This window comes from Homalodisca vitripennis, chromosome 6, assembly GCF_021130785.1.
Source record: "Homalodisca vitripennis isolate AUS2020 chromosome 6, UT_GWSS_2.1, whole genome shotgun sequence".
Classification (NCBI taxonomy): domain Eukaryota; kingdom Metazoa; phylum Arthropoda; class Insecta; order Hemiptera; family Cicadellidae; genus Homalodisca; species Homalodisca vitripennis.
Genome location: NC_060212.1, coordinates 74,295,463 through 74,311,859, shown reverse-complemented (window position 1 = coordinate 74,311,859; position 16,397 = coordinate 74,295,463). Strand labels below are relative to the sequence as shown.

At 33.6% G+C, this 16,397-nt stretch overlaps 1 protein-coding gene across 9 annotated transcripts in view; it reads right to left on the bottom strand.

Moving 5' to 3' along the window:
• LOC124364466 (cyclic GMP-AMP synthase-like) overlaps positions 1-16,397 on the bottom strand; it is a 139,724-nt gene that overhangs the window by 36,045 nt on the left and 87,282 nt on the right. For all 9 annotated transcript variants that reach the window (XM_046819977.1, XM_046819976.1, XM_046819979.1 and 6 more), the window contains exons 5-6: positions 2,915-3,056; positions 2,027-2,191 (exon numbers count right to left, since the gene is read on the bottom strand). In XM_046819977.1, coding sequence (XP_046675933.1) covers positions 2,027-2,191; positions 2,915-3,056 — 307 coding nt within the window. The remainder of the gene's footprint in view (positions 1-2,026; positions 2,192-2,914; positions 3,057-16,397) is intronic.

Sequence of the window (16,397 nt, the reverse complement as noted above, 5' to 3'; positions counted from 1 at the left end):
ATATGGAGTGTTTAGTCAATCCCCTAGAACTGCCCTTAGCGGCAGTTTGGGTCGGAACTGCTCCATATTTCAAGCCGAAATCTATGGTATCCTAGCCTGTGCCAACCTAGGCCTCACCAGAAGGTACCAGGAAATGAACATCTGTATAATGTCAGACAGTCAGGCAGCTCTTAAAGCTCTTGACTCCAACAGCATTTCATCCAAGCTTGTGTGGGAGTGCTTTAACACTCTCTGCAAGCTTGGATCACGCAACTGTGTGCGTCTTGGTTGGGTACCGGGCCACACAGGCATAGGTGGCAACGAATGCGCCGAAAGGCTTGCCAAAAGCGGAGCAAGCATGCCATACACCGGTCCAGAACCGAGTTGTGGTATAAGCAAGTCAGCCGCTTATCAAAGTATAAACAAATGGTCCAGGAAGACACACCGCTTGCGGTGGCAGAGTCACCAACGACAAGCACTCGGCAAAAGACTGCTTGCCGATTCTAGCTCCGGATTCACCAGATGGCTGATGGGGCTGGGGAGGGATCGGGTTAAGCAAGTGATTGCCTTGATCACTGGACACGGCCACTTCAGGAAACACCTAAACACTCTAGGTTTACGAAATGAGGACTCGGAGTGTAGACTCTGCAATAAGTCTGAAGAGACTGCAAAACACATAATACTGGACTGTGAGAGACTGGGAGCAAGGAGAAGGGCTCTTTTCGGTGATAAACAACCAGGCGACGAACCAGATGCTAGTATCGGGGAAAAGCTTCTTAGCCTAATTAAGGGCACGAAGATAGGCTTACCCCTCTAACATCAAAGGGGCACACAATAAGCTCAGGTTGACGTGTGAGGATCTAGGAATCCACCCCAATATCCCAAAGGAAAAAAAAAAAAAAAAAAAAAAATATATTTCTATTTACTACTCTTGTGTGCTCTGAGGGTGTGTTTGGAGTTGGCACAAAAACTTTTAACCAGCGCATCATGTCGAGTAGTGCGGGGCCAATTGACCGGGAACAGGACAATTGTGCCTCCCCAACACCATGTTCCATGAGGCCTGGTTTATTTATTTACCAAGCCGGGAATTTGCTTACAACTTACCTTGCATGTGGCAACAGTGGCTCTGACACCTTTGTCTACTGATCACTTCTTGACCAGGAACCGAAATAGCTGGCTTCTGAACCAGTACAGAGCTTACGTCTCAGCAGAGCATGTCCACATCAGCTCTAACCAATGCCAGATAGGACTATCAGCGTCGGCTTAAGCACTCCCAACGATCCATGAAATAAAACGATCAAACAAGACGAATAGGAAACAGATAGTGAAATAACTCCTGCAAGTTTTCACTGTTGGAAATAGAAGAGGATAGCCAAGGTCGGAATAAGAATGGAATACTATTTTGAAAGGAAGTAAAATGAATGTCACAAGTAAGTGGAAGTAAAGACACACTTAGCTCGGGTAGTCGCTATCTACATTAACATAAAGATTATGGGCCACTGGGGAGGCCTTCGACAGGGAAACCACTTAAGACCGCAAGTCTGAATATTGCTCTGGGTGTGAATATTGATAAAATTTTCTGTAACACCGTAAAGTATGTGATGGTTATTGAAACAAAAGTATATCTTGGCAACTTATTGCATCTAGTCTCTCAATGTTATAGGCGATAAGCCTCCATCTAGAAATTTATAAAGAATTTTGCCACAGAAACTGTGATAATTTAAACAATTTCCATCTTTGCACCCTACCTCCAAAAAAAACATTATTCCAAAGACAAACCGAATGTGTTTTCTACCATTAATGAAATAACTGTATTAGTTTTCAGAAAACAACAACTCTGTAATTTTTTATGGCTATTCAATTTCTGATTATATTTCCTGCTCATATATTAGTCCAATCCCTATAAAACTACACGAGACCACAGGAGATAGCCCTCTTCAATTGAAAAAATAGCTCATTGGAATTGGTTAGGTAGTTTCAGAAGAATCGTTACAAAAAAGAATATATAAATAGGTACAACTAAGTTGATTAAAAATAAGTTACTTACTCCATGCCCTTTATTCAGAAGCTTCTTAGGTTTCTCTGGTATCGGAGGCCACATTGTACCTGGAAACTCAATCACTGGTACAAGATCAATGCTGATTTCTTTTCTTGGCGGAGAGTAAAATGTTACTTTCAGTGTCATAGCTGGGCCAGATTTAACAAGCTTAAGCTGAAAAAAACATACCAAGTCTTTAATATCTAATATTTATTTATTGTTATTAGATTATCAAGTTACTTATATCAGAGCAAACCAAACCTGTCTATCAAAGTAAAAAAAGGGCAACCAGCTTTTGCTTATAAGTTAAATTTAGTTATTTGTAAGTCATAACCCTTTAAGGTAACTTTCTTAAAGATGGAAAGAGCAGATTTTTTCACTAGGAATTTTTTATAGGAACTTTGGTAAATTTTATAACTAGGCTCAAGGAAAAATGATGAGGACAAAAATGTTTTACTATATGTATATGAATTATAACTCTAAGAAATGACACATATTTAAACGTTTTATACATTAAAACATGGCATTCGTCACGTTTGATACATTAAAATTTGGCATTTTTCTCAGTTACTTTTCATATATATGAACAGTAAAATATTCATATTCCTATCTTCAGTTACATTTCTGAGGGACTGATTTCAAAATGCTTCCAATCACTACTTTAAATTCCTAAAAATTCCTCATATAACGACAGAAAAATTCTAATCAACAGGAGAGGTCTTGAAAAGAAGTGTGACTAAAAAGTTTCTAAACATTCGAAAAATTATCCAATTGAAAACTCTGATTATTGATAATACTACCTACTGATTAAACATAACATATAATATACACATATAACATTGGATGAAGTTATCTGCCACATATAACTATGACAAGTCATGTACTAAATAAAATTACCTGACAATCATCAAGTGTATTCGAGATTTTATTTAATGTTTTTGTAATTACTCCTTCCAACCACTTCTTCATATTTGCTGGGTTTAGAAATCCTCCAACAATCCAATCATTTATAGGCTTTACACAATCAGCAGCATCAATTCTGAAAATGTAATGCAGTTTTAGTTAAAGTAAACCATTACTAACGCATTTCAAAAGGTTCATTCCTACAAAATTAGACATTTTCTTCACTATTATTCTGTACTATATTGTACATTCAGAGATATGAAATGCGTGAATAAATGAGTTTTTAGGCAAGCTTACAAATACAATACATCTTGGTTTGGGGGTGTTTAAATAACCATCCAAGTTTTAGTGTTATGTAATATATGTTGGGACAAGGAGGGTCAAACTGACTTCAGTAACATTAGATCTGTCTTGAATTTATGCCATTTCATAGTAGAAGCAGGGGTGCCCAGAAGGGGGGGGCATGGCGCAATTTGCACCATCAAAATTTTTTGGGGGGCATGATTTTTTTTATGTTAACATTTTAAACCATGACGATAACCAGAGAAATGAGAATTATACTCAACAGTTAAGTTAAAAGTACTGATTAATCATTTAACCGTATCATCAAGATTCAAGATCGAAATTGCCATAGCTAAATATTATTCCGCCATTTAAACTAACTCCAGGATCTCCGTGTAAATCCTTAAGAGAAATATTTTATTTGTTTAGGGCGATTAGGTTGGCAGTGGCTCAACTGGCAACACTGTCTTGTCTGCCGTCTGCTGTCTGTCACAGTCACATCACAGCCGTTAGTGATGTACTGATGTGAATGTGAGTCGTGAGTTTTGAGTTTGAGTACCTATTGCAACAGAACAAAACTGTCTCGTTTGAAGAAGCTCGGATACGGACGTTAATGAAGGTTGAATGTGCGTGTATTTGTTATGCGTATGGTATGTCTTATGTTATGTTGTAGATTTGTGATTTGTTCATAACTAAAACTAAAGATGCCTAAGAGAGCAAAAACGTTGTACAAATTTAAATGCCTAGAAGTGATGTGCAACACGATCCATCGCAAAGACAAATGGTTGGATCACTGTAAGAAGAAACATAGTTACAAGTTTAAGAACAATTTAAAAATCAAAAGTCGACAACGGCCCATGGCAAAAATACGTTCCAGACCCAAGCCCAAGCCAATCTACATCCCTGGATGACATCCCTCATACTTTGACGAGTAGGCCTACCCAAGACCAAGATGAAGATGTTTTTGAGCCAACATCAGAAAGTTTCCAAGATAAATCTACCAGCGAGATCGAGACTGATGCAATTACTCTACCACTACTAGAAGTCACAGACTCTGAACTAGAAACACAAAGGTAGGCCTAACTTTGTAATAACTAACTAATGTAAACCTAAGGGGCAAAAACGGTTTTTACTTAGTCAAAATTTTAATATGTCTAGGCCTAGGCGCAGGGCGCAGGCTGTTATATTGTTTTATAGAGGCAAACACGATTAACACGAATACTAAGCCTTTATGTATCCAACCTACCTAAAAACATAATATCTTGTAAAATGTATGGTATAGCCTAACTTACCCAAGCTTGTATTCTGAGGAGTCAAACCAAAGTCTGATTTGGTTCTGCCGTATTCACTGTTATAGGTATTTTGGTACTGTTCAGCACTCTGTGGAGTTAGGTTAGGTTATAACATAGGCCTAATAGTTATGTACCCAAATAGTTTGACCCAAATACTGAATACAAATATAACCGTGTACAACATTCTTGACGTTCTTCACTGTCTGAATATTGTTGTAGTTCGCCAAAGTCCCGTTAGAGTTCAGAAGCTTCTTGGTTGTTTATCTATCGACGGGTAGAGCATAGAATTGGCGTGCATAGAAGGGTTAATTTTCTTCAGGCATATGTTGGAAGTTATAGGCAATAGGCCTACCATTTTTTGAGAATTTTAAAACCTATTAGCTTAGGGCTTAATAACTTCTCACAGACTAAACAAATTTTGTATATATTTGTAGATCAAACCAAGAACTGGAAGAACAGGAACCTGACAATTTTGGAACAAGTGATGTAGATGAACCAGACTCTGATATTTCATCTAATGAAGATCACAGTGATCCAGCTTCATATGCTAACCTCAAGCTCTCTCCTGAAGACATAAATGTGGCTCTAAATTTGGAAAATCAAGACTTATCATCAATAGAATTTCCTTCAACGGGTGGAAGAAAATTTAATCCTCTGTGGAAAAATTGTATATTGCCCAATAACAGTGTGAAACCTGGGAAGTGGCTAGTGTACAGTAAAAATAGGACGCTGTATTTTGTTTGCCTTGCACACTATTTGCACTTCCAACTGAACGGTATGTATGGGGAACAACCGGCTACAGAGGGTGGACAGAGCATAGAGGAGAAAGAGATTTTTTACTCCACGAGACTTCCAAAAATCATATATCTGCAGAGGTTGCCAGAATTCAATGGATCTCACAAAAGAGAATAGATTCGAGCCTTGCTCAACAATGTAACAGAGCAGTTGACCAAAACCGAGAAGTCCTGTCAGTTGTCATTGATTGTTGTAGTTACTTGAGTGAGGAAATGATTGCCTTTCGCAAAAACGATGTTTTAGAAGGAAAGCTGTTAGGGTTATTTAGACTTATAGGAAAATATAGCCCAGATGCGAGAGTTTACCTTGAAAAAATTGATAGAGCAAGGGCTGAGAATGTAAGACTGGGATCTAATTTCTTGAGTTACAGGAATATTTTTGATCTTATCAATACAATGAGTGACGTGGTAGTTAATAAAATTGTAACAAGTGTGAATTTAACCAACATTTATTCAATTATACTAGACTCTACCCAGGATGTGAGTAAAAAAGAATGTACCACTATCATAGTTCGCTACATTGAGCACATGGATGATACACAACAAACTACAATATCAAACGTAAAACAAAAAGAGAGCTTGGTCAAGGTTTTTACAAGTGGGGATACATCCGGGGAAATGTTGTTTAGAGAGCTAAAGAAATGCTTAACAGCCCTAAACCTTGATCCCAAAGGTATAGTGGGCCAGAGTATGGACGGTGCAGGGAACATGAGAGGGCAGTTCAAAGGTCTCAAATCACTAGTCACAAAAGAAAACCCTAAAGCTTTTTATGTATGGTGCTGCTCTCACAGGTTCGCCCTTGTTGTAGAGCAGTCCCTTGATATATGCTGTCAAATGAGGAATTTGTTTTCATTCTTGGAAGATTTGTATATTTTCATGTCAGGCCACAGGAGACACCACCTTTTGCTCGAAAATCTAGAAAAGGGGGAAAAAAGAAGCAAGAGACGCTTAAAAAAGAGTACAGACTACTCGTTGGTCGAGTAAAACTGACGCCCTTCAAACCATTGTGAGTTGTTTTGAAACAATAAGAGATACATTGCAAGATTTGTCGACTGACAAGAATTCTGACAACAACACCAAAGCCAAAGCAATAGGCCTCCTAAAGCAAATGACAGATTTTGAAAATATAAGCACAATATACATAGCATCTTCTTTGTTCAAAATATTGTCTCCCATAACAATTTGTTTTCAGTCACCTACCATTGATTACAGTATAGTCCCAAAAGTTATTAAAGAAACACAGGAAAAACTGGCGTTCATGCGCCAAGATTCGGCGTGGGAAAAGATTGAAAGTGGCATTACTTCCTTTGCTGAAGAACACAACATTTCTTTACCCACCAGACAACGAATCAGAAAAAGGAAAAGATTCATGGACGAGTTGGCAATTGAGGAATGCATAGAAGACCCTATTAAGAAAGTAAAGGTTGATATTTATTTCAACGTTCTAGACTCTCTACAACCAGCTAAATGACAGATTTCCAGAAAGTTCTCTGGCTATGGTGTCGCAGATGGGATATTTTTCTCATGATGGAATTTTGAAGATGGTAGATGATAAGAAAAAAGGCCTAAAATGTAATCCATCTTCAATTGAGAATCTTTGTGAATACTACAATCTAGACAAGGAATTAATTGTAGATGAACTAGACATCTTCATTGATGTTTACAAAGCTACTCACTTGGACATAGATATTTCTGATGTCATGTCTGAGAAGAAGAAATCAGAGAGAACCAGTACTGCTAACCCCGAGGATAGTTTAAGTTCTGACCATGATGAAGATGAAGAACAGGAGGACGTTACAGTGACTGACAAGTTCAAGAAAAAGAAAAATGTTGACGACTGGGTGAAAAGAGGATTTATTAGACCATACAGGTGCCTATTGAATCTATCAGGATTCCCTCATCTCAGTATACTTTATAGGATACTGTTGTCTCTGCCAGTCACAAGTTGTTCTGCTGAGAGAACTATGAGTCGGTTGAAGATAGTTAAGAATCGTCTAAGAAGCACCATGGGGGATAGTTGGCTTTCAAGCTTGCTCATTCTTTCTTGCGAGAAAGAAATTCTAAAACAGATCTCAAATGAAGAAATCATCAACAGGTTTGCACTTTCAAGTGTGCAAAGAAAAAAACTTCTTTTGTCAAAAATTTAAGAAAAGTATCAAATGAAGCCAATTTCAACCTTTCAAATTTACACCCTATTTACCACACAGTAATCAAGTAACTATTGTAATGTTTTATTACTTTTTTCTTTTTTGTAAAAGTTGTTATTGTTATTGGTATTAGTAGATAGAATTTACAAAATGTACTTGTTCAGATGATATCTTTATTCCAAAAATCAAACCATTTAATCATACATTTTGTTAGATTTTTGTTATTTACTCTTGTAATGTAAAAGTAAATACAACCTACAACACAACATCAGTAACAACCTGTTCCAATTTATAATAATTTAGAATACCTAAACTTGCCAACATTATATATTAATTTACAGCTATGTTTATTCCATTCACTTGTGAAAACTCTGGTTATTGTTAAACATGATGCCTCCACCATAACAGAAACAAAATTAAATTAATACATTTATTAAACTTTTTAATACATGCCATTTTATGAAATAAAATTTACAACACTATTTGGATTATAATATTGTTGTACTATTTGGATTGTATTGTATGATCAGCTGTAAATTGTATCTCATTGTTTTCATGACAGCAACATACTAGACTAGTGACTATAATTGCTATTGGAACTACAGTATAATTACTTATAAATAAAAGTGTTTAAAATGACATATACATGTAACAGGTCAAATTACGACATTTGAATATTCACGGGGAATTGGCAGACTGTGACGTCAATGAATCTGCAGACTGTGACGTCAGTAAATCACATGTTGTCGGAATTGAGATTTATTTAATAACGAAGAAATTTATTGAACTTTATTTGGGAAAAGATTTGATTAATTAAAATGAAGTAAACATAACCAAAATTCGTGTTTTACAAAAACATTAAATAGAATTACGCAGAAAAGCCAATTGTGGTATGAATGACTTGTATATTGATGACGTCATAAAGCACATGTTGCTAAAAATTTAAATAAAAAGCTTTGAAAAAATAATAAAAAGAAAATAGAAATACTTAAATTGATTAATTATAGTAAACGTAATAAATTTCGACAATTATAAAAAAAGAATTAAATTAAATTTATTCGTGAAGACGCTGATTTGAACGAGAGAGGGGAAGAGTATTGTTTTGAGTCGGTATCCGTCGTTTTATACGGAGATTCGTTCTTCTACCACCAGACTCGAAGCAAGGAGGTTGTGTTAGTTCTCCTGGGATAGTATTGATCTGTTGTATAGTATATTGAAATTTAATCAAGGATGGGATATTGTTTAGACTTTTAAAATTATCAAAGCACTGCAAGGTGAGTGAAGTTATAATATGTGTTGAGAGTGTGACATTTAATAAATTAATCTCGTGGTCACTTGCTTTGACTTTCTTTAAATATCCCTTTTATAAAAAGTGTGGAGTGATGTTAAATTTTGTAATCATTACTTAACATATTTTGGAACCCTGACATACACACAGACTTGTCTCTGGTGATAACACCAGAGACGTTCAAATTTAATAATTTTTGAGTAATACTGAGGGAATACAGCTAGCATTGGGCAAGATGGCGACCGATACCATGATGAGGAACATGGTACAACAACGTGCCACTAGTGACAAGGGGCGTACAACTACATGGTGAGTCAATAACTCTAAAGAACTGACTTTCAGCAAATTATCGCAACCAACGTGGGGGTGACACAGAGCAAATTGGCGTTATAATCTGCCACTCTCATCAAATTGACATCACTTCAAATTTACATTCATCAATTGGCGCTGCATCCGGGGGACATATATCAAAAAGGCGCAGCAACGAGGCCCTTACATCAAATCTGAAATACATCAAATGGCGCACCAACTGGAGGGCTCGAACTTCCACAACTAATTTAAGTAGGTTAGTGGTAGCATATTTTAGACTAAGTGAAAATCGCTGTTTTTATATAATTGTAAATTGTATTTTTAGGTGTGTGTCTAGAAGAAGTATGACAAATTATTATTAGTCTATAAGTTTGATAACTTTGAACAACCTAGTTATAATATAAATTGGTAAAATTTTCCTGGTAGGCTAATAAAACAAAAATAAGGCCTAAATTAATAATATAAATTTTCAAATTAAACATAGGCTACAAAATGGAAGGCGAACAAAATAATGAAGGGCCCGCACCAATATTTAGACCAATAGAAATAGATCTTCATAGCTCAGGAGATACAGGGTTTTTAGGTTGGTCATCCCCTAATACAGTAGAACAGGAGGTGTCGACAAGAGATGACAGAAATTCATTAGAGAATGAGGTTAGCAGAGTCAGTAGTCCAGTAGGAGTTGATAGGGATGAAGGTCTTATTGCATTCATGAGGACTATGATGAATAGTCTGAATGAAAAGATAGATAAAAATAATGAAAAGATGGATAAAAATAATGAGGAGTTGAAGAAAAATAATGAGGAGTTAAAGAAAAATAATGAGGAATTAAGGAAGGACTTGAATGAAAAGATGGATAAAAATAATGAGGGATTAAGGGATCTGAATTATAAAATAAATCAGAATAAAGAGGAACTAAAAACGGAAATTCTAAGAAGTAATGAGCAGTTAAAACGAGACATGGAACAGATGAGAGGTGAGTTAAACAATAAAATAGTAGAGATTACGGAGGTTATGAGAGTAGAGATAAATAAAGACTTAAATACTTTAAATAAAGACTTAAAGAACTTGGAGGAGGGGGTCAGACTTGAAATAAACGAACAAGCTGAGAAAAACAAAGGTGAGAGGAATAAACTTAAAAGTCAGGTTAGAGGAGAGGTTACAACCGAGATAAAGAAATTAAAAGATAAAAGAGAAGAAGATATGAGGGAAATTGAGAAAAGGTTTGTACACATTGAGGATGATAAAAAGAAAATAGATCAAAGATTAGAAAAGATAAATAAGAGATTTAAAACAAGATTAGATGAATTAAATGGTAGGGTAGATAGGGACAGAGCTAACTTAGAACTTGACCAGGATACAGAAAATGGTAAGGCGAGTAGGGATGTAGAAAACAAGTCAGTAACGGGCAGTAGTTTACAGGAAATAGAGGACATGGGAAATAGGGTAGAAAATCCCTGAATAAGAGATTGGATGAAACTTTAGGGAAATTAGAAAACAAACAAACACAACTAGAAAATATGATGAGAAATCAAAGCATGGTGGGCATGAGAATAAGCCAACCAGCAAACACAGAAATATTCTTATTGGAATTTGATCCAATAAAAAATAATGTACATCCTATGGAATTTTTGGAAGCTTGTGAAAGATATATAGAGAAAAATGGAGAAGGATGGGACTTCCAGGTATTAATAATTTTAAAATATATGAAAAATGAAGCAGGAAAGTGGGGACGACAGCATATAAATAATTGGAAAAACTTTGAACAGTTTTATAGGAGTTTTAAAGGGAAATATTGGTCCATAGGAGAACAGAAAAAATTTGAAAAAGAACTAATGGGTAACGGTACATATAGGGTTGGATTTGATAATCTAGTAACCTATGTATTGGAATTTTATAATAAAAGCCAGTATTTAGAAACTAGAATTGACATGGGAACATTCCTAGCATATATAAGCAAACATGTTCCTAGAACCATAAGTAGTGCAATTGCTGCAGCCCAAAATGTTGAAAGATCAGAAGATCTAGAAAACCTGTTGAATCAACTTAATATACTGAATAGTGACACATATAGAAGTTATGACAGATAATTTGATATGAGAAATGAGACAACACTCAATAAAAATGTAAATCAATACAAGAATTTAGGACATAGAGATACACCATATAGAGGGACACAAGTTAGAGGGAATATTAGAGGAAATAATTTGACTAGAGTAGGCTCATACTACAATAGGAACACATATAATAGGGAGAGAGTAGAGTTTGAGAATGATAGGAGAAGACAAAGTAATAATAGGGGTAGAGATACAAATGATTATGGAAAGGAGAAAGAAAGGTATGAAAACAACGAAACGAGGCATCAGAGAGATCAATATGAATATACAAGGGGAAGAGGAAGTATGAGAGGTAATAGATGACTAGAGGAAAACAGGATGGAAAACAAATGGGTAGGACAGGCTAGAATGAAGGAAACGATTGAGAAAAAGGAACCTAATTTTGAGGGATACCAAATTATAGGAGATTCTCAACTTAGGAGATTTGGGGAGAAAATAATGAATCTAAGAGGTGAATATAGAGAGAAAGGAGGAAAGAGAATTAACTTATGCATAGGAGGTCAGACAATTGAACAGTTGACCAGAGAGCTAAAACATGCAAATAATTTAGAAAAACAGCTAATAGTAATGATAGGTACAAATGATTTATTAAGGGATAAAGAAGTAAAACATATTTGTAATGATTATGACAAACTAGTAGAGGTTTTACTGGAGAAAGCTGATAAAATAATCTTGGTAACCATTCCACCCATACCAAAGTTAGGTGAGAATGACAGATATCATTTAAATAAACTTGAAAGAATAAATGAACATATAAAAAGTAAAGAAAATAATGAAAAAGTTACAGTTTTAGAAGTGGCAGAGAAGTATTATGATAACTATGATAGTACAGACTGTAATGTGAAATTATATGAAAAGGAAATATTCTATAAAGGAAAATGGTGTGAAGATTTAATACATCTGAATAAAGAGGGTCTAACAATTCTAGCAAATGAGCTTAGAAATCTGATAAGATCAGACAAGAAAAAATCCGGACTAAGACTAGGCGTGAATACAGCTTTTATACCAGAAAATGACATCTTTGATGAATTGACCAATGAAGATAATTATAATAAAATTCCCATAAAACCAGTAGCAGAAGCACTACCTGAGATACTTGGAAAAATAAATAAAGAGGAGTATCACATGATAATAGATTCAGGAAGCCAGGCGACAATAATGTCAGAAAAGTATTATAATGAGATAAAAGAAAGAAGTGTACTTGAAATTTTAGAGCTGCCGGTAACAAATTTAAGTATAATAGGAGTAACAGGTATTAGAAGTAAAAAGATTGATAAACAGGTCATGATAGAGGTGGAAATAGAGAATAAACTATTTCAAATAAATTTTCTAGTAGTCAAAGCAATGAACTTGGGAATAATACTAGGATGTGACTTCTTTAGAGAACACAATGCAAAAATTGACTTTGAACATGGTAAGATAAAGTTGGAGGTAGATAAAGAAGTATTAAATGTTGAATTTACTGAATCAAACTGTGAATCAGAGGATATAGTCAATGGTATAAAGTTAATTAGGTGCAATTAAATAAATACATTAGTAAGTGAAGATGAGCTGAAAAATTCTTGGAACAACATAGAATTTCTATGTAAAACACATACAGAAAATATGAAGGACAAAGTTAATGATGAGAAGGATAAACAGGTTTTAGAAATATTAGAACATTGTGAAGTAAAGGAAAATGAAGATTTAAATAAATTAAAAAGTATACTGATGAAAAATAAAGATATTTTTTCAGATGAACCAGGCTGTATAAAGGATTATGAGGCCAAATTAAATATAACAAATGAAAAGCCATTTGTAGGGAGATCCTATCCAATACCTTATTCAAAGAGGGAAGGTGTAAGAAAGGAAATAGAAAATATGTTGAAAGGAGACATAATAGAGGAGTCTGATAGTCCATATTCTAACCCATTGGTGTGTGTAGTTAAAAAGGATCTGTCATTAAGAATATGTCTAGATAGCAGGGATTTGAATCAACACATAATACCAGATAGGGAATCACCAATAAACATAGATGATGTATTGAAAAAGTTTATAGGAGTCAAATACATGACATCATTAGATTTATCACAAGGATTTCTACAAACACAATTAAGTAAAGAGTCCAGAAAATATGTAGCGTTTGTCTTCGAAGGGAGGAATTTACAATATAAAAGACTACCATATGGTTTGAATGTTAGTACTGCGTTGTTCATTAAAGGGTTAAACAAAGTATTAGGTCATGACTTGACAGAATTTTGTAACTACATATGTGGATGATATATTAATCACTTCAAACACATATGAAGAACATTTAAAACATGTAGAACAGGTTTTAAGTAGATTAAAAGAAGGAGGAATAACAGTCAAATTAAAAAAATCACAATTTTTAAGAAAAGAGATAAATTATTTAGGATACATTATTTCAGCTGAAGGAATTAAAATGGATAAAAATAAAATTGAACAGATAGTGAATTTTAAACGACCTACAAACATAAAAGAACTACAAATGTTTAATGGATTATGTTTGTATTATGCAAAGTTTCAAAGACATTATGGCAATTTAATAGGACAGTTAAATCATTTATTGAGTAATAGAATGGAAGTGGACAGAAAAAGAAGAAAAGGCATTTGGACAAATTAAAACAGAATTTTCAAATGCAGTCATTTTAAAACATCCAGATTTTAACAAACCATTTTATTTAAATACAGATGCAAGTGACCTTAACATTAGTGGAATATTATATCAGTTAGACGAAATCAATGAGGAACAGGTGATATCATTTTATAGCAAGGCTTCAACACAAGCGCAAAAATTTTACACAATCACAGAAAAGGAACTGTTAGCTGTAGTATTAACTTGTAAAAAATTTAGATCATATTTAATAGGACATCCCAGAGTGATAGTGAGAACAGATCATAAAGCATTGACATTCTTAAAAAGTTGTAAATTAACAAATGGTAGATTGTTGAGATGGGCTTTAGCATTACAAGAGTTTAATCTTGAAATAGAATTTGTTAAAGGGAAAGAGAACATTCCAGCAGACATACTGTCAAGGATTACACAGAAGGATAGCCCAAAATTCAGTAGAAAAATACAGTATCAAGGTTTTGTACAACAAAATTGATTTAGGTTTTTAAAGATAGTGAGATAAAGGAAATATTAAAGAATCTAGAATAAAAAACAAGAACAGGATGAGTATTTGAGAAATATAAAAAAATATCTTAAATGACAGCAAAGGAGTTCATTATGGAAAAATAAATAAAATATTTATGGAGTATAGAGGGATAATTTTTAAGAGAAAGGATGAAAATAGTGATGATGTAATGGAAAGTTATGTATTCCAGAAGTATTAAAAAGGATTTAGTTAATTTTACACATTTAAAATATGGACATTTAGGAGGTCATAAAATATTTTAATATACTTAAAGAATATTGTAATTTTTAAGAATATGGAAAGAAGTGTAAAGGAACAGTTAAAAAAGTGCATATTGTGCCAAAAGAGTAAACATGGGAATGTAAGACAAGAAGGTAGACAAATGAATATAATATCTCAGAAATGTGCTAGACTTGGTGTCAATAGATTTGATAGGTCCATTACCAAAGGGAAGAGGAAATGTACAATACATATTAACAATGGTAGATGTTTTTTTCAAAATTTGTGAAATTATATGCTATAAAGAAACCAAACAGTAGAAGTGTATTAAGTAAAGTAACTAAAGAGTTTATACCTCAAGTAGGAAAAAATGAAAGCAATAGTCAGCGACAATGGTCCATTTTTTTAATTCAAATTTGTGGAACACAACTCTTAATAACTTAGATATTAAAGTTTATCACATTACACCTTATCACCCACAAAGTTCAATAGTGGAAAGTACAAATAAAGAAGTAAATAAAATTTGTAGGATATATTGTCATAAAAGACACACTCAATGGCCTGACATTCTGTTATTTGCTGAACATGTGTTAAACAATTCAGTACAGGACACCATTGAAGCAATACCATATGAAGTAATGTTTGGAAGAAGATCTGATAATTTTCTAAGTAAAATAATTAAATTTCCAATTGAATGTAAATTTAATCATTTGAATAAAATTAGAATGGTAAGGGAAAACTTATTAAGTAAGGCAGAAAAAATGAATAAATGACATGATGAGAAATTAAATCCAATTAAGTATAGAATAGGTGACAAAGTATTAGTAAAAAAACCATATTTTATCAAATGCATTAGATAAGAAGATTAAAAAATATTTCTTACTTTATGAAGGACCATATGTAATCGCAGGCATTAAAAAGAGAAAATGCATATGCATTAAACAGATTAGACAATAATGAATTCTTTGGGATCCGTAATGTAAGGGAACTAAAGAGATTCATAGAATAAGAGTATGAAAACTCTTTAAGTGTGAATGACCATACTGATGCTGAATGAGACCATTTTATTTAAGAAATGTTTAAAACATGGTCTATAAACTGGCTTGTGTGGATGGATGAATGTACAGAGAAGCACATAAAAAACAATACATGCTTATGAAATAAAACTTGTGACCTTCTCTTTAATGAAAATGTGCCAATAAAAGAATAACCCCTCCAATTATATAAATATTTTTTTTTACCTGTCAAAATTTAACCTTGAGGGGAATAAGCCAGTTTTTCTTTTGAAAATATTGTAGGCTCCCATGTAGTCAGCCTATGCCCCGTCATAAAAATGACAAATAAAACCTTTTTCAAAAAACGGGCTGACATAAAAATATCTGACCTTAACGGTCCAGATAAAACGATAAAAAATATAAAATTCATTTGAACCAAAAAACTGACAATAATAGTCAGATTAGTATAGGGTTGTATAAATATTTAGAATAAGATGTGACAAGGATAATGTAATATAGTAGATAGTATGTAATATGTTTCCAGTAGGAGATGACAATATAAGGATATTACAATATTGTTTATCAGTAAGAATATATTTAGGATTTTTCAAGGTATCTGTGTATTATTATAACTTGTGAGTGTATAATAGAGTTAACTTGTATTGAACATTATGTTATGTGAAATGGACACGTTAAACATTATATTCAAAACATATAGAGGTTACAAGTAATTTAAAACTTTAGTACTGTTCTTATATATATATATACTATATATATATATATATATATATATATATATATATATATATTCATTGATATTTGTATTAATTGTATTCATTTATATGTACATTGTAATTTGTGTAATCATTTAATATTAATTACTAGCGGGCCCGGCGC